Genomic DNA, 26771 nt, shown 5'->3' on the forward strand with positions numbered 1-26771 from the left:
AAATAGTTTATCTGAAAGCTGAGCATTTTTCTGTGAAACCTGTACAGAACGTGCCAAGTTGTTTCTCTCACTACTGAAAAATGCAGCGATTCTGTCTGCTGGTTGGAATTTCTTACATTTTTGCAGCTCTGTTTATGCCTCCTCTCCGTCAAATCCATGCCCCTGTAAGCAAACTGAGGCAGGATGCTCTCTGCTCCCCACCACACGCTGACAGGTCACTGCACTGCAAGCCTGGGCATCAACCACCCAAACAGCTGACCGCCAGCCCTCCTTCTTAGAACCACAGAGCATCCTGAGCTGGAAGGGACCCACGAGGGTCACCAAATCCAGCTCCTGGCTCCACACAGGAGCACCCAAAACCCAGCCCCTGTGTGTGACAGCGCTGTCCGAACGCCCCTCGAGCTCCAGCAGCTCGGTGCTGTGACCGTGTCCCTCGGGGAGCCCGTCCCAGTGCCCGACCACTCTCTGGGTGCAGAACCTTTCCCTAACCCCCAGCCTGACCCTCCCCTGTCCCAGCTCCGTGCCGTTCCCTCGGGTCCTGTCGCTGTCCCCAGAGAGCAGAGCTCAGCGCCTGCTCCCCCGCTCCCCGTGAGGGAGCTGCAGGCCGCCATGAGGCCTGCCCTGGGCCGAACACGCATGTACGCTCTGGATTTGAATACAACACGTGAAGCGCTCTTGTCTTCTCATTTCGAAACAGAAATGATGGGTCTGCCTGCCTGTAAAGGTCACAGCGTTTCTGAGCAGCCCATCGGCGCGTGCCTGTTACCCGAAGCGACGGGCCCTCCTCGGGGCCGCCTCTCCCCGGCTGCCACGGGGCCGCAGCTCGGCAGCCTCCTGGGGAAAGAGCTGCAGAGGGGAACCCCGGGAGGCCGCCCGTATTCCTTGGGGAAAAAGTGGGCTCAAGCTATTTCTGACATACGGATAATTTAAAAACTGGTACGGCATCCTCTGTCCATCGCCCTCGGCTATGGATGGAGAAAGCTTCAGCAGTGTCCTTCAGGATGTAACGCAGAAGAATTTTCCCGAAACTCAAACGTCTGTTGAAATAGGGATGCTTTGAAATGGCACTTTTATTTTTTTTAAAGTCAGTGGAGGGTTTAGAATGCTACTTTCCATTAATTTTAACAGAAAATTGAGCGATCAAATTATCTAAACTGAAATCTACACAAGCTAATTTTTCCATGAATATTTTAACTATACACTTTTAAAGTCCCCTCATTTTGTACCTAACATTAGTTAGAATAACAATGCATTTTATACAGCTGAAAATTTTAGACAAATGCATTTATTTAAGTGACTGCATCTGAAAAATACATTATGTGCCGAAAAACTGCCTGATTTTTTTGGGGATAATTTATGATATGGGGAATACGAAACCACATTCTTCTGCTAAAAATCTTAAATCACATAAAATATAGATAACTTTTTTATTTATTTGCGTTAACAGTTTCTATCTCTCTTCAGAAGTATTCACTTTTTCAAATTACAACATTTACTGGCATTCAAGCTCTGAAATCCTGAAATATATTTAGCAGTTGTTTAATAATAGCTCTTCAGTTTAAGCACTTCCTCTGTATATTAAAAAGCCTATTACCAGCTTATATAATGCAAGGCCGTGGAAAAAAATGAATTGTGATTACAGTGGGTGATTGCGTGATTATATTCCTGCTTGCAGCGTTAAGACACCGGTGATGAAAGCAAATGTGACAACTGTACCTCTCCACTGCCCAAGGCCTAAATACAGGACAAAGACCCCAAGTTTAGGGCTCAAGAAGAGACTGCTGGATGCTCAAGGTTACGTCTGAAATGTTCTTTAGCATAACATCACTTTACCTTCACCGCAGCATGATGCTCAGCTCCTTCCGAGGCACAGCGTACGCTGAAACAGAAAGCTGTGACCTAGAGGAGAGGATGAAGCAACGACTGTGGGTTGAATCCTAACGGGGAGGGGGAAGCCAAGAGCACGCCACCCAGACACCCGCGGCACCGCTCTGCTCCCCGGAGCAGCACGGGAGCACTGGCGGCGCGGCGCGCAGCTGCGGCAGCGCGGGGAGCTGCGCACATGGCAGTGCCCACGCTCGCGGTGCTGCGGCGATGGCACGGCGGCACACGGACACGCAGGGCCGGGGGAAGAGCAGAAAGGAGACGGTGACTCCAGCTTGGCAGGTGTTTGGGAAAGCGGGCAGGCTTCGGATACCTCGGTGGGACAAAGCGTTACTCTCTGTGCGCGCTGCAGCAGGAACAAGCTGCAGGACAGCTTGAAATGAGTAATAAAACCAACAGGTTTTTTCTACAGTGTTTCCAAATTAAAATTTATTGAACTTCTCTGCAAACACCGCAAAGCTTCCTGCTTCTGAAGCAGAGATTGCTATCCCCATTTTACCCCGGAGAGACTTAAACAGCTTCTCCAAAATCATACAGAGAATCTGCAAGAGGTGGGAACAGAGATTTCTTAAGAACTCCTCCTCAATGACTAACCAAATAAAGGTCTGTTTATAAAATAAAGCAGCTCAATGGAATTATTTTCACTAAAAGAATAAGCATATTGAACCCTATTAAGAGTACAGCACACAAAGAAAACCAAATTTGGTGCTGTGTAACAGCAGCAGTTCAAAACAAAATTCCACAAGTGCCCTCAAAAGCAGAACCTGGCTCCCCGAGTAAGTCACATTTTCTCTGTACCCTAACTGTAAGACCTGACACAACGACAATCTCTTCAGGACACCGAACTGGGCAGGCACTTCTAGCAGCAAGTTATAATATTAATAATATTAATATAACATTAATGCCTCGGGGTGATGAAGGTAGCCTGCTAAAGTAAGGATGGTTTGGGTTCACTTTGCCTTGTGCTCTTCTGAAGAACTTCAGTCTTGTGTGAATCTTCTACGCTCTTTCCACTTCGTAAGAATTGCAGAACTTTCATCCCATGTACAAATAGACGACTAGAAGAAATAGTTTTTGTAAATGCTATGAAAACGCATGTGGTTTCAAACTCTTCTCCTAAGTTCAGTTACATGTCATGAGTCTTACCGCAAACAGAGTTCAGAAAAAAAAAAGAAACGGAGTGATCAACAAAGGTTAGCGCAGGAAATGAAACTCGGTTCCCATCAGAACAGCTGTGATACAAAGCACGACTGAGAGCTAAACACTGCTTAGATGATGAAACTGTTGATTTTCTCTCTATGACTAAGCCAGTTCCTCTCTGCAATAGCAACAACCCAAAAGGCACTCAGGGGAGCAAACGAACTTAAGAGACCCAAACAGGTACGGAAACCTGCAGTACCGGAGCCTGCGGAGCTCGCCAGACCCAACTCAGTTACTACAGGAGCTGTGAGCCAGGTCTGCGCGCTGCCTGCCGACCCCACACCAGCAGCAGTTCCCCTCCCTTGGCCAGCAGTGCTGGACGCTGCAGGTCGTAGCACGGCTCCAGGTGGGAGATGAGAGGAAACCGAGCGCTGCGTGGAACAGAACGGCACTTGAAGTGTAACGTCTTAGCGAGACCTTTCTTTTTAAGCAAAGGTGCCGGCACTTGGTAGTACCAACCGCAGCTCTTAGACGACTGCAGCCTAAAGAGACGCCCATCAAAATTGGTACCGATTCCGTTGGGAGTAGCAGCAAGTAAGGGAAGGGCCCAGCGAGCACTCGGCAAGGGACACGGTCTCTTCAAACAGTTCTTCACAATACAGCAATGCAAATGCTGCCAGACCCTACCCAGCTGCTAAGAGGAACACGTCTGCGAAAAGAAAGCATCACCCTCCTGCACGGAGCACTGCTGCGCGCCGGGGCAAGAAGGAACACAAGCTGGTAAACACGAGCCCGCAGCCTCGATCTTATCGGTCCCTGGTGTTCTGTCACTGAAACGAGAGGGGCAGCAGGTGACAGGGCAGGAAATGGGTTCGCTGTTTCACTTAATTTGTTCCCTCCCGTGTGACACTGCTTCTCTCTGCCGTAAGGCACGCAGCAGATGTACGGTCAGAAAGAAGCAGAAGAGATAAAGGTGCTCCAGAAAGATTTACCACGCAGCTACAGGCTCCAGCCTCGGAAAACAAACAAACAAACACACAACCCCGTGTTTTTCCATCACTACAGCAACGGAGCTGGCAAGACGCAGGCACCAGCTCGGGATCAGGGCCTGCAGCAGGCAGGCTGTGCCCGGAGCACGCCCCGGCTGCTCCTGCCTCCCTCCCCTCCGGGCAGCCTCCGCCGGGCGGCCAGCGGGGTGCTGGGGTAACGTGGTCCTTTGGTGTCAGCTGCCGCCGGGTCCTAACAAAGCAATAAGGATGGCAAACGTGTTCAGACCTTCCCAGGACTGCTGCACGTGCCGCATTTCTCATAACCTGGATCCAAGTTTCAGCTTCTCTTCGCAGCAGGGATGCCCCTGTCCGAGGCAGCGTGCTGCTCTCACAGGTCTCCTGCCCACGCCGGGCGAGGATGTTCCACCCGGGGCTTTCTGTCTGGGTTTTGGTATCACTGCAATGGCACAAAGCAGCTCGAAAACCCGTCGGCTGAGCTTGCTGCTGCTACAGGGCACCATGAGGGACTAAGCTATTCGACCCCAAGCTCTTACAATATTTTCGGAGTGAACACTTTTTTCAGAGCTTGGAAGACCCAAGACGCTAGCTATGCACGTAGTAACACAAACAGGGTTTCTGGCTACAAATTCAGCGACTCTTACACCACCTTAGAAGTGTAAATTTGAAAACGTACTGACTAGAAGGTTCTTTTTTCTTCCTTTAAGTGCTCTCTGGGGTCAGGGGTCCATGGTATTTGTTCTGGAGACAGCGGGAGCACAGCTCTGCCTGGCAGTGGCGCTTGGATAGGAGCAGGTTCTCAAACTGCTTGAGAAGGGTGTTTGCTTTCACACAGCCGCAATGCCAGCACTCTCTAAAGCATTCAGACGCAGTCTACAGCCCCACTTTTCAAAGCTTTCCTGCGCACACGTACCTGAGCTTCTTTCTACTTTACAATGTTATCCAATCTCAGGAGTTAACCACCGAGAAGCACCTCTGAGATTTATGATAAATACCGAAACCGTACCAGTCCCAGCAAGGCTTTACGTAACACGACCATAGACAGGCCAAGGCTAACCCGCACCAGCAACCACCAGTCCAGATGTTTCGGCTTCCGAATGCCATCCAGGTGTTTCATCTCACATCCTCCACAGGCAGCATCCCAGAAAAGAGACTTCTTCATACATCTGACTACAAGAGGCACATCTTACGGTTATCACTCAGCCCCAATTCACGCCGACTTCAACGAAGACACGTGCCAACTAGGCAGGAACTTCACGATCACTGCTCTCGCTAAGCAAATAACTGCAGCAGCCTCTTTCTGTTCCCCATCCCTAACGGAGGGGGCCGGCAGACAACGCAGCACCGCTGTGACTGCCGGGTTACCTGCAGGCACCTCCTCTGCGCAGTCCGTCTGGGCAGTTCTCAGTCCGTCTTTCAGAAGGGGCTGCGTTATTGCCCCGAGTACGCACGGAACAGCCTGACCTCAGCCTGACGCCAGGTGACGGCCGTTTCCAAAATCCGGTCATTGACATGAACCGAGACAAGGGACAGGAGCGACTGCTGACTCCTGGCAGCTCCGCGCGGTGCTTGCAACTTCACCCGATTTGTACGGCCAGGAGCCAATTAGCTGCAGTTCATATGTAAATGCTGCTATAAATCGGGGTAAAAACGCATTCGTTGGAGCACGCTGGCATCAAGCACAAGGCAAACACTTCTAAAAACACTTCACATGCTCTTTACGTAGGGGCCCTGTTTTGCATTCCTTCTAGCGGGGAATTAGAAGACGTTCAGAACCACTCAGCCGTGCGTACTCACGAAACGCCGCACAAAATCACAAGGCACGGTGAATGTCAGCTGTTTTCTCAGCTCCGGTGTTATCAATAACACAAGTTCTCTCACACACTGACAGCTGTGCAGACCAGAACGAAAACTTCCCAAATTTAACTATTTAATACGTCAGACCACGTGCAGAAGCCCCTGAACGACCAACGTGCTTCCACCGTGCCCTCCCGGACTCCAGAATCACAGAGGCACATCCTGACAGCACCAGAACGAGTTATAGCACGAACCCAAGAGCGAAGGAAGCCTCGTTTCCTGCGCACAAGCCTTTGTCCCTACCTTTCCTTGGCAGAACACGGGCCGTGCATCCCACCTGCCTCTCCTGGCTGCAGCCGTGCCTGCTGGCCTGTGCTCTCCAGCTACAGGGATCAGTTCATAACACACACGTGTAACGAAAATAGAGGCTTTTAGTCCTCTACAGAACCTGCCTGCAGTTGGGCAGCGAGGCTTATGCTTTATTTAGAGCAAAGACAGATGTAGGTGGGCGGAAAAGGAACCGGGCAACCGCATGGCCTCAGATTGCAGAGACGGGCTACAGAAGGTTGTGTTCTTAACTACTACATTTTAACCAGTTTCAGGATATTTCTATTTTTATAGAGTGCCGCTACATTAAAAAAAAAACTCAACAGAGTCAAAACCTCCGAGGAGCCGTCGTTTTGTGAGTTGCGATAGGCCGGGTGCAGCTGAGCAGAGGCTGCAAGTCCCCGGGCACAGAGGGATGGCTCCCCTGGCCGAGGAGGGGGGATTCCAGCCAAAGAGGGGGGATCCGAGGGTCAGGAAGTGCACCGTTGTTTTAAACAAATCCTCCTGCCAGCAGCAGCAAGGTTGCTTGTTTTGAGAAGCAGCCTATGCACGATCAGACAGGTGTACGTGCACAGGGAAAACCTGCTGGGTTCTGCAGCCAAGCGCTTCCCCTTACTGAAGGGCATCTCAAAACATCACAGCTCGGGTGCTCTCAGGCTGGAAAGCAGCACTTGGCATTGTTCTCCCCAACACTCAGCTACAACCTGGAACTTCTCCAGGGCCTCTCCTCACATGCACGAAGAAAACTGAGCGCTTGTAGGTATTGTATCCTGCTCACGTCCCCCCTTTGTTTAGACAGACTGGTATTTGGCTGTGACTACCTGGTAAGATTTCAGAAAGCAAAACCGGAGTTTATGATGAAGTTTTAGATTCAGTTTGAGGCCAAACTAACGAGCGAGCAGCCGAGGCACCTTGTTACAAAGGGGTGACTGAAGAGGGGTTGCCACTATTCCCGCCTGGAGACCAGGTCCCCCTTAGGTGAGAGGCAGCGCGTGAATGTTTACTCGACATCGTTCATCTCGATAACGCCGACACGAAGAAAGAGCTATCCCGACAGCTACTTGAAGAACATCCTATTTGAGTTTGGAGCTTATTCTCCGGCTGAGCCACTCCCCCACCACCTCGGTGAACAGCCCCACTTCACGGGGGCAGCGCACCCCGACGGTACCGGGCACGCAGCCTGCGGTAATCATGCCATATAAACTGCGTTTAAAACAAAGGCCAACAAACAGCTACCGCCCGCTGGCTATCAGTCAGGCCGGCTTCTGCATGGCCTTTCTTGGACATGCAAAGCGCTGAGCAGACATTTCCTCATCGCATGCAATCTGGAGAGATAGGCCTGCACGGCGAGTCTGACCACAAGAGATTAATAGCTCTAGCCAAATAACGCGGTAACCATGCGAACCGTGAGCTGTCCCAGCACGTCTGCGAGCCTCGCAGCACGGCGGGCACGCTGCTATCTGCATCTCGTTGCCAGGAGACGCGACAGCCCGGGGACAGGGGGAGGCCGGCCCGCGGTGACCCAGCAAAGGCACCGGGAGTCACGCGCGGCCCGAGCCCGGCCCGGCCGCAGGGCTACAGCCGCGTCTGCTGGGAGGGGATGGCACGGCGCGAGAGGGAGCTCACCACAAGTCACGGGCAAACGTTTTCCCCCAGCTCCAGATCTCACTTAAAACCACGCGCAGTTTCAAGGCGTATCAGATTCAAGGCTCGCAGCCAGGAGCTCCGGTCTTAAAAAAGTTTCACTCCTGGGCTCCTGCTGATACCCACTAGGGACACGCAGCTCTCCGAGGGGGCGGATCCGTCCAGGAGCTACAGACCTTGCAGCTTATTGTTCCAGGAGAAGGTACGATGAAGATACAGCCTTCCAACCCTGCACGAGAGCACCATCGGGTACTCGAAGGACCTGCCCCTGCCCCGGCAGCGCCCTGCTGCAGCGCTGGGCGCCCGCGGTCCGGTGACAGCACGCAGCGTGTCTGCCAGCAGCCCTGCCACCTTGCTTCCCGACCAGCTCAGGCAGAAACTCAGGGTACCGAGAGGCCAAAACCCTCACTCACCAGGCTGGAAACCTGCAAAATGAGCGTAAAGGCGGCCGGCGGGTTCAGCCGACGTTCCAGGCCGGGGATGCGGTGACTAAACAATCGGGGAGCTGTGTTTCCTTCAGAGTTAATCACCCCGGGCTCCATCGCTGGGAGCAGGTAGAGCGTGTGTGTAGCAACAGGCTGTGATACACGCTCCAAAAAAAACAGAACAAAAACCATTTTGCTTATTCGCACAGAGCTCAAACTTGAATTACTTGCAGAGGCTTTTCTCATACCGACATTTGCTGTTCTCTGTTTTTAGGAATCGTTTTAAACATTTGGAAAAAATGGACGTGTCTCTTTCGTAAACAACAGCGAATTTTATCTGCCATATAGTTACAAGACTTTAAGTCAGATTGCTGTACTTCCCCAGGACAAAGAGCTGAACCTGTAGGCTGATGGAGCTGAGATTTGGCGCCCAACCCAATGCCCAGTTAGGTGCACGTAAAGACTCTGACACACGGAGCATTAGACTGGGTCGCTGACACCTAACAGGAAACCTCAACAATCTCAGCAGGAAGGAATGTACTTCTTCGGGAAGTAGAAGGAAGAAGGGGCAACAAGAACAAATCCACAAGGACTTGGGTGGCAAAGACAAACTCGCAGTCCCCCCTGCAACCCAAATGTCTCTGAACCTCGACTGCTGCTGGAGCGAGCAGCACCAGGCTCCCAGGGTACGGCAGGGCAGACGGGCTACGAGAAACGTGCGTTCTTATTTCCTCCAGAAGAAGAAATGATTCAGAACTCAGAAGCGAAGCCTACACCCCGCACTCAGAGCACAGACCACATAGACCCGATGAACTCGTAAACAAGGGCGCTCGCTGCTCCCATTCAAAAGGGAAGCGGCGATACAACGCTGAGGCAGTTTTGTTTCTGATCTCAGGGCGCCGGAACAAGCCTAAATTGATAACAAACATCTTTTTGGTTTCCCATGTTATTCAGTCATTTTCTGAGATTACAGAACACTACTACGTACAGAGAAACGAGAACTCTGAATGCAGTTTAACATTTTTAGAGGACGAGGCTTAAATGGAAACCCAGCATTTCTGAACGCGCTGTTAAGGTCATTCCCACCGACCTGACTGAAACGTCACCCCGGGTGACCAGCCGGGAGGAAGCTGCAGTCGAGAAGCTTAGCACAGCACCAACCTAACCACAGTTTTTAGCGTGCGATTAGGAAGGCTGTGCCCGGAGTGCGTGGTCAGTCTGGATCCAGACTCAACCTGGACTCCCCGCGACAGAAGCACTGCCGTATCCTCCCTGTTCAGTCACTGCAGAGAAAGCGGCAGCAGGAATGAGCCCAACAGAGGAAAGACTAATCAGGAATGCCAAGAACGAGCACAACGTTGCACAACAGTCTCTGTCAGCCCTCTCCATAACTTCAGTTCTGTAGGATTCTCATTTCACACGCCTCAGCTCCTTTTGCTCCAGAGAGCACTTCCCAGTTCTAAACAGCAGCTTTAAGAGGCACACAAGAATTTTCCGCAGCAAACTTCTCTGATATATTTAAGGCAACGTCGCGACAAGCTCTGGAAAACACTTGTATACAAGATACCAGACAAAAAGAGGGCATGTCCTGTTCTATTTCTGCACCAGGGCATGGTTAAGCACCCCTTCGCTGGTAAGTAACCGAAGCCAGGCACCTACCGGTATTTCACTTTGATCCTGTCGTTGTCGGGGTTGCAGTAGAGCCTTTCCAGGTGCTCCTGGGAATCGTTGGTCACGCTCTGCCAGCTCTGAGTTGCTGTCCTCCTCACCTGCCAGTGATAGGGCAGCACCGTGTGATGTTTGGGACAATCACTGCCATAAACACAAGCGCCCTGGAGAAAATCCACACAGATTTCTATCCCATCCTCCTGGTGGGTGTGATATTGCAACTGGTTCAGGAGCTCGAATACCAAATCGAGAGAAGCCTCCTCGCTTTTATCCTGGAATATCCCAGCGCTGAATTTATTGCTTGGGTTCACAGCGTATTGCACGGGACAGCCGCTCTCCGGGAATAAGCCAGAGGTGTAGCTTTCCAGAATCTTGTCTGGGAACAAAGGACAAGCTGCACCATCGCTAGGAGGTGGGTGCAAAGGGTGATCCTGGAATGATTCAGCGCTTGTCTCAGCAGCGGTTCCAGGGGGAGTTTCTGAGGAGAAGCCTCGCTCCCCTGCCCGCACCTCCTGCTCAGGGTGCCCAGGAGCAGGATGAGCCCCCGGCAGCTGGGTCTGCACGTCTGGGGCTGAGGGCACCAGCACGGCCACGTTACTTTCTGGCTGGGGGCACGAAGTACTGAGTTCCAGAGTCTTTTTCACAGCAGGTTCACATAAACCACTATGACCTCCACCACCCTGGCCCCGGGGCACAAAGACCCTATCCAGGGTCCCAGCTCCCAGCAAACTGGTAAAGATCGGCCGCAAAGCGCGCAGAGTTTGTGTGTCCAGCCTCTTCTGCACTTGCTGCTTCTTCTTGAAGCAAGGCTTCACCGGTGGAATCTTCTCCGACAGTCTTATCTGAGGAGGAAAGTCCTCCGGAGGAGGGCACTTCATTCCTGGGCAGTGAGCCTGCTGCACAACACACGCTGGCTTGGCTTCGGTGTCCATCAGACACAGACTTTGCTCTCTCCAAATCACTTTCAAATGTCCCAGAGCCTCACCAGAATCAATCTAGGGCAGAAAGGAAAACAAGACAGTTAATCTCTCTAATTGCTCATGGTTGACACGAACAAGATCACCCCTGGAGAGGATTTCGAGCCAGCAACAGCAGAACTCCTCCCCTCTCTGTGACTGCGGGTAGCCCCTAGGCACGTAAAGCATGAAACCAGCTAAACTCCGGCTAATTAATCCCAAACACACACTCATCAGCTCCTCACACATGAGATCTCAGAGACACTCAGGCACGCACACACGGTCCCTAAGGGGGGCGGGAAGGGGGATGGGGCGATGCCCTCCTCCCCGCGATGACGCTCACTAGCGAGCAGCACTTCGGCTCGTTACATTCCACAAAAGCAGGCGCCGTGCTGGTCACTTCTACGTCCCCCCCAAACACAGCCCCGAGACCAGGCGCACCGGCAGATGCACAGCCCCAACGCTCCCACCGCGCCGCCTCTCCTCGCAGCGGACAGACGGACGGACGCTCTCCCTCCATCCCACCATACGACCGGATCCCGTACATGCCCCCGGCAGCAGCGCTAGAGAACCGCTGCCTTCGCTCAGCCTCGTGCCCAACGTCCCAGTGCCCCGAGCGGGGCCGGGACGCAACCCTCGCAGCGCTCGCTCCCAGGGCTCGCAGCCGGCAGCCGCCGCTCCCCCCTCGCGCACCCGGCCGTGCCCACGGCGCGCTGCCTGACTCACGCACCCGGTCACCCCGCGGGGCCGTGGCACGCCGCCACGCTCGCCTCCTGCCAGCCTCCGCAGCGGGGCCGAAAGCCGGGCGGCGAGGGAGACAAAGGGGGGCCGGCAGCTCGGGCACGGAGACGAACCCAATTAGCCCCAAGATGAAAAGTCAATTTTTTTTTTCTGAAGTACAAATCAATGGTACGTCTCGTAGGTCACCGGAGAGCAAGCCGTCTGCCTTCTAATCAGGAGTCACGTAACATTTGATTACCTTTAATTAGACCCTCTCCGCTCGCCCTGCCCGGAGCCTCCAAGGCTGGCGCGGAGCCCACTAAGGATCACTTCCTGGTCAACGCATTCCAAGCAAAGCGCCTGCCCATTTCACCCCCAAATCAGAAAACTGACAGAATCGGGCATTCGTGCCTTGCTGCCGAGGATCTGCTCTGGACGATCTCTCACCCAGCCTCCCCTATTTTGGAGCACGCACTGCAAGGCTTTCGCATTGCCCTGGGAAACGGCACCGTCAGGGCAGCCAGGAAAAAAAAGAAGCTGGACCTCTCTGCTTTCCTGCTCCTAAGTTTAAAGCCACCAGTACATCTGCCAGGAACAGCAAACTCCAACATTATCGCTTCTCTTTTATTCTTGCACACGCGTAGCAGGGAACGCTCTTTCTAAGGGTACCGTAAACCTTCAGGTAGCTCCAGAGGCTTCAGCCCCCTCAGCTGCTTCACCTCCCCGTGCCCAAGCTCAGCGCCCCGCTGTGCCAAGCAGCGCCACGAGTGACTTAGGGTCTTGCTCAGCTGTGCCTCCAACGCTATTTCAATGCCGGCTCGCTCGTGCGGTTACTTTATATTAGGGAGCTGCCTTATGCACGGAGCTGAGCCTCCCAGCGCCTCTACGAACAGCAGGCAGCGGGCACAGCGACAGCAGGGCTGCCTGCTTCCACCTCAGCCGTTTTACAGCCATCCCCCGGCACTACTATTTAGAAGCGACCTCAGCAGCCGCGGAGCGCGGTGCCCAGCCCGCACAACGCGCCCGGCACAAGGAGACCTCCTGCTGGGGGGGTCTCGGCCCCTCCGCACCGGACCCCACGGCTCCTGCCCCTCGCCGAAGGGGGTGAGCCCAGCGCCCGCGGGATGGGGATGGGGTAGGGGGAGGCAGGGGGAAGATAAGGGTAGGGTAGGGTAGGGTGGGGTAGGGTAGGGTAGGGTAGGGTAGGGTAGGGTAGGGAGAGCCGCCCCGCGCACACCTACCGGCTGGCTCAGCGGGGGCAGCACGGCCCCGCCGCCCGCGAGGGGGCTCGGCCCGGCCCGGCTCAGCTCTGCCTGGCCCAGCCCGGCTCGGCTCGGCCCCGCTCCGCTCCCGGCAGGGCGCTGCAGCCGGGGCCGCTGCGGGCGGGCCAACGCCGCCACCGCCGGGCGCGGGCAGCCTTCTGGAGGGGCGGGCAGCAGCAGCGAAACGGAGGAAAAATGGAAAAAAAAAAAAAAAAAGGCAGGAAAGAAAAAAAAAGAAAAAAGGAAAAAAAAGAAAAAAAGGAAAAAAGAGAAAAAAAGGAAAAAAAGAAAAAAAAAAGGAAAAAAAGAAAAAAAAAAGGAAAAAAAGAAAAAAAAAGGAAAAAAAGAAAAAAAGGAAAGAAAGAAAAAAAGAAAAAAGAAAAAAAGAAAACAAAAAGAACTAATAACGATAAATACGGAAAATCAAAAGCGCCTGCCCCGGCCGGCCTCTCGCCGCAGCCTTCCCAGCCGCTGAGTCTTGCGGAGCCGAGCCCGGTTGAGCCGTGCCGTGCCGTGCCGTGCCGAGCTGAGCCGAGCCGAGCCGAGCCGCCCGCAGCGCCGCCCGCGGCCCCAGCACGGCCGCGCCCCCCCTGCCCCCGCCGGCCTTTAAGCGGCGCTTCCGGAGCCGCCGGGCCCGGGGCGGAGCCGGCACCGCCCGTGCGGGGACGGGACGGGACGGGACGGGAAGGCACAGCACGGCACGGCACGGCACGGCTCGGCCGGCAGCGCCCCGGCGCTCGGTGCCTCCCCGCGGCGGGGCCGTGGGTGCCGTGCCCCCCCCCCCGGGCAGCCAAAGCCCTCCCCGAGCCCATGGCCCGCACCGCACCGCACCGCACCGCAGCCCCGGCCCGCGAAGGGCAGGGGGCACGGCCGCTTTTTCTTTTCCGTGACCAGCCCGGGAGGCGCGCGCAACGGCTCGCTCGGGCGTGAGGCGGCGACAGCTCGCGCGCGGGGCCGGAGGCCGCCGCGGCCACGGCTCCCCCAGCGGCGCCGCTGCAAGGGGGGGGCGAGGCAAGGGGCAGCCCGGCGCTGCCAGCCCTCTCCAGCCAAGCGTGTCACTAAAGGGAACGCGTCCTGGCACGGCAGCAGAACGCGCAGCCACTTCTGAGGCCGCCCCGCCGAAATCTGTAAAGAACCCGTGACCACGGTGGAAGCGTGGCCCCATTTCTAACCGCACGCTTAGGCCTTAAGCGAGAGAAGGCCGGCTTTCCGTATTCCTTCCAAACGGCGACCGCATCAGGGCGACCGCGGTACTTGGTGGTTCCGACCCGCAAATAACGCAATCAGCGGTAGGCACCCTGATTCGCCGCGGAAAGAAGGGGAACGTCTCCGACTTCAGTGCTCGCGGTTAAAACAAGGTTTCCGGGCTCTGACTGTTCTCGTGGCAGACGCGAGACCCCCGTTTCTGAGCACCTGCAGAACGGCCGTCCTCAACCGCCTCCAGCGTGCCACATCACGGCTACGGCGATTTTCCGTCTCTGTGTTTGATACGAAGTCGACAAAGGGCGCGGGGCGCTGAGGGATGCTGCGGAAGCAGGCGGCACACACAAGGCGCGCTGCACCTTCTCGGCTCCCCCAGAGCCATCAAGTCCCAAGCCCGGCTCGTTTAGCTTCTGCTGCCCCCTGCGTTTTCCGGAGAGAAAAGGCAGAGGAACCGGCACTGACACGAGCTCTAATTTTAGCTCCCTGTACCGGCGGATAAGCCAGCAGAGGACAAAGCTGTTAGACGCCACGCTGTCCTCTGTAACTTGTCCCCGCGCCGCCAAGCTTAGGAGGTAAATGCCAGCCCTTTAGTCAGCTCCCCCATCACCCAGCTAACCGAACCTCCTCCCGCCACCGTCCTTCGCGTGGTCTCGGGATGCCTCCACCTGCAAACGGACTGCTCGTGGCCTTCGTTGGGCTGCTGTAACGGAGCACTCCCTTCACGGCACACAGCACGGAAGGAACACAGAGGAGCTACGGTCAAATTACTTTGCAGGGGAAACAAAAGGCTTCTGAAGGAACACGAACAAAAAGGGACACGGTGATGCCAGATGTGCACGCCTGCATTACCACATGGGAAAGGTTACGGTTCCCATCACGGAAAGGCAACGCTGAGCCGCTGAAGGACTCCTTAAAAGCACTACGAGATCCTCTGCCATCACATCACAGGGAAGAGCTGCTGGTGGCGGCTAGCAGGCGGCACGAGGACGCCCCCCCATTAAAGGTTACAAACCTCTGCAGGGGGACTTCTGGGGATGCTTGACAATACTGTCTTTAGGCAGTTTTAGGTAGGCCTCACGGATTTCAAGACATGAAGAAAGAGGACTCCTGTGAGCGAGATGCTCAGCAACACCGCCCCCGGTGGGTTTGGGGCATACAGAGCACCAGCAACCTGCCTCACCTCCCACCACGAATCAAGACGAGAACCAAGTTGTCTTCAGTGGTACCTGGGTTTCCTTCAAGAACTTCTTCATTTCTCCCATTTCATGACGCGCGATGACGACAAGTGCTAATCACCTTCAAATAACATTTCTAGCCCGACCCCTGTTCCGACAGCCACGTGCCAGCAGACAGGTTATCTCGGTACCACGGAAAAAGAAGTGTCAATGATGCAGATTGTGTTTTTACACTTTAACAGACAGAAGAAAGAGGATCTCTGAGCAGTTCACTGCTGTTAAGATGTGCCGACTCTTCCCCTCCTATTAGATTTTTGCAGGAACTGTGCAACAGTCCATTTTTCATCACGCTGTATGTCAGCATGCTCAGGCTATGGGATGTAGATTTCTTTCCTCTCCCTTACAAATTGCATAAGTAAGGCACTTCGAGTCTATTTCTATCGACTCTCTGAATTCCAGGAGCAGGAATTTTAATTGCGGGTTGGTTTTTTGTCTGTTTTGTTTTAGTTTGTTTTTTAAGAATTAAGAAAAGCGCTCGATGTGTTTACATGAAGGTGAAATGACGCAGGCCGCTAAAGGAAATGAGCAAGGAGGAGGGCAGCAAGAGGTTGACAGCGACGTTCCGGTGGCCTTTGTTGGAGTGACACCTAGTGGGCTGAGTCTCGCTTCGCTCTGAACTGAGTGCGAGGAGAGCAGGAACTCCACGGCGCAAACCCGCTGAGATTAAACAAATCCTCTGTTAAAGTCTCTCTCCACTAGGAATGCTCAACAATGACCGAATTTCGGCCACGCTGGTTCCTGCAGCTTTAGGTCAGGAGGGCCTCCAGGGAGCGGCACGTGCTTCGTGCCATAGCCCGGGAAAGCAGCTGGGACCCCACCGCCCAGCGCCACCGGGGTCCTGTACCCGCCGCAGCGGTTCCCATTCTGCACTGCTACTGAGCAGCACCTTTCGAACCTAGGCCCACGCCACGAAACAACAAAGGTGTATCGCAAAGCGGAGACAGAAAAAAACGGTAGCAGTCACACGCAGGGCAAGAGTCTCTGGGGAAGTTACCTTTCTAGGTGGAGGGTTTGTTCCTGCAGCTGCATGTTCTAAAAAGCTAAAAAGGAACAGCTCACGGAACACCAGCGCTGGGTGACGTACTCTCCTTTATTCACCTCAGCGACCATTGCAACTATTTTCCCTCTTCCTAATGCAGAGAAGCGCAGCTCAGACATTCTCCCCTGCCTACAGCGTCTCAGAATTCCTCTCAGATTCATACCCAGGTCAGGAAGCCATCCCCTCAAGCTGTCTGGAAGGAACACTGGTTCAAGACCAGCGCACGGCCTGTCCCTCCAGCTGTGACAGCTGCGCTGTTTTGGGGGCTACGCTCTAAACCCCACCCGAGAACAGATTTGTCTGAAAAATAATACAGCCAGATTGTCTCCAGTTTTAAACCTCAGACTTCAAAGAAAACATAAAAAAAAAAAACCAAACACAACACAGCACAGAGAGAACTGAAAGGCTTCTCATCCACCTATTTCACAGAGACAGCAGAAGCCACTCAGCTTATGAGCGCCGTGCCTGTTCACTCAAAGGAGGTCTTTCTTTCGTATTTCAGCAATCCCCCATCAGCTGACCCAACTTCAGAGCACTAATCCCTCACTGCGTGACAAACTCCAACACCTCCAAGTAAACACGGGGACTGTGGAATACGAGAAGGGTTCTCTTTTCGACAAAGAGGGGTTTTTTCCCCCGGTCTTAACTACAGTGAAGCTTTTTGCTCTGCTCTAATTTCGTTGTTGGACACCACAGAATCGCAGACTGGTTTGGGTCAGAAGGGACCTCACAGCCCGCCCAGATGGGGTCCCAGAAGGGTCCCCAAATCCCTGACAAAGCCTAGTCCGTTGGCTCTGGAACGAACGCCGTTCAGAAGTCAGGCTGAATGCAGGTGTGAAGGTGAAAACTGAGCGGTTTAAGACCGTGGAATTTAATTCCCAGCTATCAAGTACCGCGGGTGTAAGAAGCACAGAAAATCTGTCCAGACTTCTTCTAGCCAGAATGAGGAGAACACACAATTCCCCCTGAGAATAACAATAAACAGCTGCAAACTGTCACAAAGCTTTTAGACCAGATCTATACTGTTCTCAGTTTTGGTGAGTTACTTCAGTTAAAGCAGCAGAGCAGACAGACTCTGCCTTCCTCCCCACGAATGCCCAGCTCCTTCCACCCCGCACTGCCCAGACACCAATTACACCCCAGATATTCAAGCACTGACCTGCTGGAGACCCGTGAGATAACGGGAACCGCCACGTCGCCAGAGCAACTCCGCATTACACCACTGGAATTTGCTACTGGAGCTACAAAGGCGCTGCAGCTCCCCAGCCCCAGGGCACCTACTCCTAGCGCTGCTACGGTGACGGGAAGAGCCACCACAAAACTCTCCTGGTCCTGTTCCTGACCCGCCTTGAGGCTGCCCCCTGCCTGCGCTGCCTCACAGGGATTGCCCCTTCTGCATGTTAGGGATTCTCTTAGGATTCTGAAACCTAAACGAAGAGATGGCACAAATCAACCAGCTGAGAAACCAAACAAACCTGGGAATACATCGTGGAGTCGTCGTGCTGCAGCCTCAGGATTATTTTCCCATGCACCCTAAGCACGCAGACTGTCAGAATCCGATCAATAACACACACCAAAGTCAGACGGTCAGACCGATGACAATCGTTCTCAGACCCCGGGACATTCAGATTCCTGTTAGCACAGGAGGTAACAAACACAGCTTTGCTGAGGAGCAGACTGGTTCGGTGCTTATCAGCTGCCTGGCAGAGTCTACTTTCCAACCTGACACCAACGTGGCTTTGAGTCTGTACTTCGCACAGGGAAGTGGAGGCAGCAAAACAGGCAGAACAAACCCTGCTGGGAAATGCCTCTGCCCAAATTTACAGCTTTTAGCTTAGTCCAGCTGAGTTTTAGAAGCGTGAGAAGCAAAGATAAGCCCTGTGCTTCCAGAATACGTACCACTCCTTCTGCGTTCTAATATGAAAATTGGTAAGAAACGTTCTTCATAACTTACAAGGCTGACAGTACCAATATTTGTGTTAGCAGAACAAGTTTCGCTTTGGGAACAAGAGCCATTGCTCTTCAAGTCATACTTCATCTTAACGGAGAGCCAGATGGGCACCAGGCAGACTGCGTTCTGAAATGCTACCGTGCTGCTCACGTAAACCCAAACCCAGAACGAAAACTTAATTACATTCCACCGCAACACACATTTACCCAGATGAGCGGAGGAAGAAATCTGTGCAGAAACACGGGCAACAAGCCGGAATCTTAAAACAATCTTACACGTAATCTGTCCTGCGCTTTCCAACTACTTTTGACAACTCTAACAATGCACTTCAATACGGAAATTCCTATAATATTGATCAAATGGCGACGTTACCCACTACACATTTAGCTTTAAAGGGTTTTACAAACAAGATTGTCAAGAAAGTCCCGTGCAATACACACGCGCATGCTTAGAAGGTTAAAGCCCTTGAAACAACCGTCCACTAAAATGCCTCTGATGACCTCAATTTCCACAGAGAAAATTATTTAATTAGGACAGTCTGAATTCCCTTTCTGTTACTTTTAAGCAAGTTTATCTTTTCTCCGTTTTTAGACGGCCACAGAAATATTTAGGAATTAAGAAAGCGCAGCTCAAATAGTTTAATCCAGCTAGGTGTGGGAGCCATCACCGACTGCTCAAGAGCTGCAGCGAACAACAACGCCAAAGGACAGCAGCCAGAGCTCCCCGGGCCGCCACCCCGAGGCCCCCTGCCACACGCTCCCAAGCGATGGGATTCCTGTCAGCGGTCGGAGACCCGTGACAGCAGGGTGCCTGTGCGCGGGTGGTGCTGCCACCTGAGCGATGAAGAGCAAGGGGGTGGACGAAGGGGCAAGGCGGGTCCCAGCCTCTTCGCGGGGGCACAGCACGCTCAGTACTCACCGCTCGTTCTGCTGGCGCCTGGCGGTGTTGTGCTTCATCTCAGCAGGTTACTGCGCTTCACCTCATCGGGGTCACTGTGCTTCACTTCACCTCATCGGCTTGTGGGGCAGCCCGGGGGCCCTGCTGCAGGCACAATCCCGTGCCATGGAGGAAGGGCGGCCCCAGCACCGGGCGCGTTCCTCCCGTCGCTCCCTGCAGGTAACAACACAACGTTGGTGATGTTCCAACTGCGCGCCGCGCTCGGCGTGCGCCACGACACCACCACCGCATTCAGTGAGAGGAGCTCGTTCCGGGGCCGACCAGCAGAGCCCCGCTCCGCTTACAGGCGTTTTGTACGTCTCTGCTTCGTTATAACGGGTACACGCGGTGACACAAACCCACCTCGTCTCCAGCTGCCCTGCCCTCCTCGTGCTGCGGACCTGGGGGCCGTGAGGTGAGGTGAGGTGAGGTGAGGTGAGGTGAGGTGAGGTGAGGGGGGGCGAGGCGAGGCGGGGCGAGGCGGGGCGAGGCGAGGCTCCTCTCTCTGCACCGGTCCCGGTCCCGGTCCCGGTCCCGGTCCCGGGTCGCCGCATGGGCCCGGCCCCGGTCGGCCCCGGTCAGCCCCCTCCGCCGCCGGAAGTCCCCTCGGCGGGTCCCGGAAGCGACGGGTCCCGCCCCTCCCCGCCCCGCCGCGCCGCGCCGCTCCGTGTGGTGAGGCAGCCATGGCGCCCAGGGGCGGCCCCGGCGGGCGGCAGCAGTCGGAGGAGGACCTGCTGCTGCAGGACTTCAGCCGCAACCTCTCGGCTAAGTCCTCCGCGCTCTTCTTCGGCAACGCCTTCATCGTCTCCGCCATCCCCATCTGTGAGCGGCGCGGGGGGCGGGCACCGGCACCGGGACTGGGCCGAGCCGAGCTGGGCCCGGGGAGCGGCGCCCCCCCCCCCCCCCCCCAGGGCCCTGCCCGCGGCCCGGCTCCGTCCTCACCCCCCCCCCCCCGGCTGCCGACGTGGCGGCCCCGGGCCGGGCTGGGGGCGGAGGGGGGGGGGCGGAGGGGTGCCGGGGGCTCCGCGCGGGGCGATAACGCGCTAATGGTGCCCGTCGTTCGTTTCTGAAGGGCTTTACTGGAGGATATGGCACATGGATCTCGTCCAGTCCGCCGTGCTGTACAGCGTGATGACCCTCATCAGCACCTACCTCGTGGCCTTCGCCTACAAGAACGTCAAGTTTGTGCTCAAGCACAAGTAAGCGCAGCGGCTCTTATCAGTTCATTCGTCGCGAAATACGTTTGCGTTGTTTTTATGAGTAAGAACATGAAACGTTACTCTGAGGAGTTATTTTATGTAGAAGCGGAAAGATATCCAGCACTTTGTCTTGCTTTTTGCTGCCTTCACAATTCATTGCATTAGCTGCTGAATTGCATTAACTTACACCGATACAGATCTTAAGCTGTGACGGTGTGAGGGGGAAAAGTTACAACTGCAGCGTTTAACCGTGACCTTCGCTTCTTGACTGCTTTTCCGTTGGAAGTCCTTGATGGGAGTTTAAGGTGTGACACCAAAATGTCCACTCACGCTTTTCCTAAAGCTGTTGCCTGTTACCGCGAGGCTGTTAACTTCAGCGTGGGGGAGAAAGGCACATGGATCGTGTACTTGCCAGGCTTCTTTGGTACCCGTAAATCCTAATTGGTTTCTGTTACCTCCGGTGTAGTTACGGAATAGACCAGCCTTGTCAGCCAGCAGCACAATGAAACAGCAGAACTGCCCTTGGTCTCAGTGGGTATTGCCACAAACCCCATTTGACAAGCACTGCTCCTAATTTAATTACTGCTTATTGTTCCTTTAGCCTGGCAAAGCTGTTCGGTATCTTGGCTGACTTTTAATCTTCCCTGTAAAATGCCACTTCCTGTAGTCGCATTTTTTTTTCATTTTGCAACTTCAACAAAAATGGTGTTTCTTACAGGGTGGCACAGAAAAGAGAAGACGCTGTTTCCAAAGAAGTCACTCGTAAGCTTTCTGAGGCAGACAACAGGAAGATGTCCCGTAAGGAGAAGGATGAAAGGTAACCTCTTGCTGCCTTTCTCTTGTTTTAATAATGCCTGGCATCTTTAAAGCTCCGGGTAGGATATTAGACACTGTTGCTTGGCTGTTGTTTTTCTCTGTAACTAGAAACTTTTTCTTCTGGTAAGTTAAATTGTTTCCTTTTTTTATGGTAAGTAGAAAACTTTTTTTTTTTTTCCCTGATAAGTAAAAGCTATTTTGTCAGCTTTTTGTTCAGCTATAAATCCTTTCGAATGATCAGTGAACGGTCTTAAACATCAAAGCTGTTATCAGTAAGGTCCTATAAGGCAGCCTCCCAGTCCCTGAGGTGCAAAGCAAAACACCTTTTAGTACGGGCCCGCTGGTAACTGCCTGAAGGGAGGCTGAAGGGTAGGGCGCATGCGACATACGTGGCGTAGTGGACTGCAAGTTCCTGCGGGAGCGCGTTTCCTTCTGCTGCTGCGCTGTGCTGCTCATCGGTGGTTGCCCTTGGCACCCCCAGCGGTTGTGCCTGGGAAAGCAAGTGTGCAGATTTCCCCTGTAATAGCTCTGACGAGTACCCGGGCTGTGCCCGCTGAGTGTCAGACAGCGCCCCGTGTTAGCGTAGGTGCCGGTCAGGGCTGTGTAAGACATAAGGAGGAGAACTATCTTCTCCTTGGAGCAAAAAAGCCACACCTTCCCTTACAGCCCAGCGTGCTGTTAGTATCTAACAGACACGAACCTGCGAGCGCTGCTATTTATATAGGGCCGGGTTTGATGCGCATGGAGAGAAGACAAATCGTAAGTAAATAGGCAAGTGCAGAGAATACGCAGGGTTTTGTCTGTAACCGATGAGCTGACCGGTAGTTTCTGCCGTGCTGTCTTTTAGAAGCTGGCTGTGACAAGAGCTGCACGATGTGGTCTGTTACACCTCTGGGTGTCGGTCTCTTCAAATGGTGGGTGTGCTGGGCTATGCCTTGATTTCAGCGTGTGAAATGATGTCTTTACCTGTTCGTAGAATTCTGTGGAAGAAAAATGAAGTTGCAGATTACGAAGCAACAACCTTTTCCATCTTCTACAACAACACCCTCTTCCTGGTCTTGGTCATCATCGCTTCGTTTTTTGTGCTGAAGAACTTCAACCCCACCGTGTATCCTTTATTGCCACGCCTGGAACAACCGAAGCCCTGTTCCTGTTTGTTGTCATTGGTAACTGTATTTATCAGCTGGGTTGCAGGTGGGCCCCGCTGATGGGTGCGGTTCATTTTTAGTACCTCAACTTAGAAACACTTGCATGTAAAAAGAGAGAATGCAAAAAGAAAAAAAAAAACACATCCAAAATCACATAAATGTTTATCGTCTGTCACTAGGTGTTTTAAAGATATTACTTGGGCAATCTACAAAAATTCTTACGGCTTTGCCATTTCAATATTGTAATTATGCAGTAAGGAGGCAGCTCACGTTCTTGTAAAAACACTGTATCGGTGTTAATTGCCGTGTGCTGCTACATTACAGAACTGTTTAGTTTCAGTCAATTTACAAGGTTTTTTTTGTTACTTAAATACTGCTAGAAACACTTCTAAGAGAACAGGTTACTTTAAACTTTAGAAGGAGTGCCTTCATTCTGAAGTATTTGATGACTTGCTGATAGCCTTGATGGTAAGCTGTATTGCTAGTTCCAGTGTTGCAGTCCTATTTTAAGTCTACAGAGGAAGACTGCTTCAATTTGTTCTTTTTCATACAACTTCTACTAAATGTTCTGTTTAAAAAAAAAAAAAGCAGTGGTATCTTTACATGTGTACATCCTTAACCTTCTTCCTACAGAAACTATATCCTTTCTATAAGTGCTTCATCTGGACTGATCGCCCTGCTATCTACAGGATCCAAGTAGACAAAAAAACCCCACAGCTCATTCTTGTGGCAGCGTTCAACTTCCACACAAAAGCTTAAGGGAGGAATAGGAATACATGTTTTTATAATGTGACTGCCTGAGGGTCTGGGGGGAGGGTTTCAACAGAAAATTAGTGAATTATACATTTGGTATCTTTGCGTGGTGTTATTCAATAAATGAATCAAATTTTTTTACTTAGCATTGAAAGGAGGTGGCATGTGAGCCGTCATCAGACAGCCTTCCTGAAGCACTTCACGGGTGTGATGATTCTGCAGACCAGTAAACAACACAAGCAGACCATAAGGGTGCTGCACAGCAGCACAGCTGTAGAACAGCTGTAGTCGAACCCTGTAACAGAACTTGCCTGTAAATTCGGTGGCTATTGTAAGAGCCAAACTCCATGGTTGTGAAAAGTGACAATCCATTATTATTGTAACTTGCAAAGTTTTAATAAAAAGGAGGCTTTTTGTCATTTAATTTCCTGTATTTCCTTTGTCAGTTTCTGAGAGTGGGTATTTCTGTGGGTAAGCAACGTGCATAGGCTTGTCAACTCTGCTTCCATTAGAGAAGAGGCTTCTACAAGTCAACATGTTTATTGTTTTCAGGGGAAATACTCTTCATTTTTAAGTAACTTTGAGTCAGTACAGAATCTGAACAGCATCTCCTAAGAAAACATTCTTGAATTTGTTTGAATCTTTTTTCCCCCATTCATTTCTGAAGTTATAAATCAAAAAACCTGCAGCTTTTCCTAGCGTGACTTAACTAAAATGCTTCAGCTGGCTTTTCGTAACGGGTTTATCAGGCAATCCTTTTTTTTTTTCCATGCTATCAGTGAGGCAGCTGTTACTTAAAATGCTAAACACTGCTACTATTAATGGAGCTGTATTTATTGTAGAAGTCATAGATACTGCTGTTACAAACTTCAATCTGTAGGAAGGAAGAGAAAGCTTATAATCAGATTTAACCTAAAAATTACTTTGCTGATCTTCGTGCTTCAATAAGATTCATCCGCATGTAAAATTCATTAAAGGAGATGCTGAAGTTCAGGAGATAACTGCAAGGCAAGCCAGATAGCGTATGCGGCTTGTAATTTCTGCATAGGAAATGGAAACAGTTCTTTTTTCTACGTAGTCAGGTAACTTTTCAGCTTTGGTAGTTTCCTGGTCTGACTTGCAGCGCTGATCCTAGGGCTAGTGCCCACGAAGCAGAGTTCAGACCACTTACCCATTTAATTTTCAGAAGGAAGGTGACAGTTACTCCTGGCAGGCCTGGGGAGGGGGCCCCGAGCAGTGACAGACCTTGGTACGGGAGGTGCCGGGTGCTCAGCAGCCGCCGCCGCTCGCTGTGCCCCACCAGCCTGTGTCGGACATGGGAGGCCGGTCGCTGAAATGCAGTGGGGCTTCAGGGAGCTGCCACAAGGATGGTCTCATGGGGTTGGTTTCAGGCCAAAGCGTTACGTAGGACCGATGCCTGCTGTAGTGGGCTGACTTCGCTGCAGAATGATTCACGGCTGTTTTCAACGCAAGCCACCGCTTTATCATAACCGGTGTCACCATTGGTAACAGAGCTCCAAGTATAGAATCAGTTGCACAAAATGCTTTTATTGGGTCCAAGCAGAAGTCAAAGTCAGACTGCATTTCTTGATATACAGCAGCTAAGGTCATTTACACATACCACAGCTTATTGGATTAAATACAGGAGAGAACAAGTCAAGTATTCATATCTGTTCACGTGGCCCCCCCCCGTGAGCGCCACACGCGTCGCAGATATCCTGAAGTTAAGAGGAATAGCATAGAAGGGTCCTACGAATACTGTACATAGCTGTACCTCTAGGAATTATGTCCCTAAAGTATGTTTCAGTACCAGTGTGAAGGACTAACCAAAATCATAGGCGCGCTTGACAAAGCAAACTAATGGTAAAATATGGCATGGTTCTGAAGGTGGGCAAATTAATAGCGAAATGTTTACTATCAACTGCTGTAAAGGATGAAATGCTCACAAAAGAACTACCTGTGTCTTAAAAATACAATGCATTTACTTATGCCCGATTCCAGAACAAGTTAAAGCAAATGTAGCCTTCCACCAAAATGCACACCTGATTGTTTCTGGTAGTTTTCAGCAGCTATGCACTACATATATCTATAAGTGTCTGTATCCTCAAAAGCTCATGAATATTGAAATTTGCAATAGCTATGTCTACAAGCAGGCAAAAGTAGAGGCAGGTTTCTAGAAAATGCAAAAAACTATTTTACCATGGATTTCTTGGTTTAAAGTTTATATAGAATTAAAATTTTGCAAACAGGAGTTGTTTGTCTTAACCTGACATGCATCTGGGGGTTTTTAAACTGTGCTCTTCTGGCTTCTACTTGACGTAATGTCTTAAGAGCACCCCATGGCTGAAATAATTGTCTAGTTAGCAGTCGAGCAATAGAATGTATAACTAATTCTCTGACTTAAGTTCATTTTTCCATTACAAACAAAATCTAAAGCATGTATTCAGCGTTAAAAAAAAGCAAATGGAAAATCTGAACTTGCCCATTCTATCTGTTAACCTAACTGAAGAAACTTTATAGTTGAGAATTCCCGAATGTGATTTTATTAAAACCTAAGTTGTATCTGGCTTTTCTTCATTGAAAAAATATATCTGTACATCCTTCTTTAATTACCAAGTACCTGAAGGTTATAAATTATTTTTTGCTTTACATGTGTTTTTCACAGCACAAGCATGAGGTGCTAAGAGGAAAGTAAAAATGAATGAATTCCGTCGAAGGTAAGAAAATACAAGATAGTTCTTGCTTGTGAAGGAGATCAGCTGTGCTTTTAAACTTCACTGCAGATTGGTAGCAACAGCACACGTCTCGAAGGATCCAGTAACAGTAGACACGGAGCAGCAAGCTGCTGACTGATTCTAATGACCGGATATTAACTCAGGACTGTACTTCTGTACAGAGCACTTATTAAACCATGCAGTCCAGGTAATTCATGCATTGCATTATGATCTGTAGTCCTTCTTGCTGTAGGGCTTATTTCCCAGAATATTATCTATTTCATTTACAATATGTGACGTCATCTTTGGAAGAACCTAGGGGTAGAAGAAAGCCAAGGTTTAGTCAAGCTTCTATTAAAGACAGTCACAGCTTTTTCCAAAATTAAATCTAGATTTCATCAAAGAACGTCTCCTCTGGGGCTGTGTGTGTGTGAGAGACGTATTTGAACATTTATCTAATAACAGTTTTCCTCTAAGGGAAAAAGGTAAAGCAACTTTATGCTGTGAGACAACCGCAGAAATGCTTGTCCTAAACTGTGTGCACAATGCTGCTCGACTGCAGCGGAGGTGGCAGGAACACCAGAGGAAGCTCTTATCTGTGAACAGCAACAGAGGCTAGTTAAGGCCCTTACGGGCCCGGTGCTTGTCTCAGGCCTAGTGCTGAAGACTTAGGGTAGAATATATCAGACCACTTGCTTATTTCAATTAAGCCTTGAGGCGAGTAGCGGAACAACCCACTGACCCTGCTGACATCCCCCTCCTGTTGCTGAACACGGACACAGCCGCTGCACAGGGGTGTCAGTCGTGGTGAAGTGCGGTAGGTTTGCCTAATTAATGTATATAACTAGCACCGTAAGAGGCCTGAAACAAAACACACAGTAGTAAAACTCTTAAGAAAACAAGGGCACTAGTCTCAAGGTATGCCAACGTTGCCTTGAAGTAACGCA

General features: G+C 51.8%; 3 protein-coding genes across 6 annotated transcripts in view; 1 reads left to right on the plus strand and 2 right to left on the minus strand.

Moving 5' to 3' along the window:
- The window catches only part of LOC121074506 (TCDD inducible poly(ADP-ribose) polymerase), a 30412-nt gene extending 10736 nt beyond the window's left edge, over positions 1 to 19676 (minus strand). The window contains exons 1-3 of one of the 3 annotated variants that reach the window (XM_040566651.1): positions 19558 to 19676; positions 19177 to 19368; positions 9884 to 10887 (exon numbers count right to left, since the gene is read on the minus strand). In XM_040566651.1, the coding sequence (XP_040422585.1) occupies positions 9884 to 10824 (941 nt within the window). In that variant the 5' untranslated portion in view covers positions 10825 to 10887; positions 19177 to 19368; positions 19558 to 19676. Of the gene's footprint in view, positions 1 to 9883; positions 10888 to 11827; positions 12652 to 12809; positions 13412 to 19176; positions 19369 to 19557 lie in introns of those variants that run through there. The other 2 variants (XM_040566652.1, XM_040566650.1) reach the window with 2 other exon arrangements.
- A 138-nt stretch (positions 19677 to 19814) lies between these two features.
- Positions 19815 to 23534, plus strand: SSR3 (signal sequence receptor subunit 3). Its single transcript, XM_040566655.1, has 5 exons — positions 19815 to 20016; positions 20267 to 20393; positions 21112 to 21210; positions 22186 to 22317; positions 22991 to 23534. The coding sequence occupies exons 1-5, from the start codon at positions 19878 to 19880 to the stop codon at positions 23055 to 23057; spliced, it is 564 nt and encodes a 187-aa protein (XP_040422589.1). The 5' UTR covers positions 19815 to 19877; the 3' UTR covers positions 23058 to 23534.
- Positions 23535 to 24642: 1108 nt separating this feature from the next.
- Positions 24643 to 26771, minus strand: part of KCNAB1 (potassium voltage-gated channel subfamily A member regulatory beta subunit 1) — a 44534-nt gene continuing 42405 nt past the window's right edge. For both annotated transcript variants that reach the window (XM_040566653.1, XM_040566654.1), the window contains exon 14: positions 24643 to 26139. In XM_040566653.1, the coding sequence (XP_040422587.1) occupies positions 26050 to 26139 (90 nt within the window). In that variant the 3' untranslated portion in view covers positions 24643 to 26049. The remainder of the gene's footprint in view (positions 26140 to 26771) is intronic.

Source organism: Cygnus olor, chromosome 9, assembly GCF_009769625.2.
Source record: "Cygnus olor isolate bCygOlo1 chromosome 9, bCygOlo1.pri.v2, whole genome shotgun sequence".
Lineage (NCBI taxonomy): Eukaryota > Metazoa > Chordata > Aves > Anseriformes > Anatidae > Cygnus > Cygnus olor.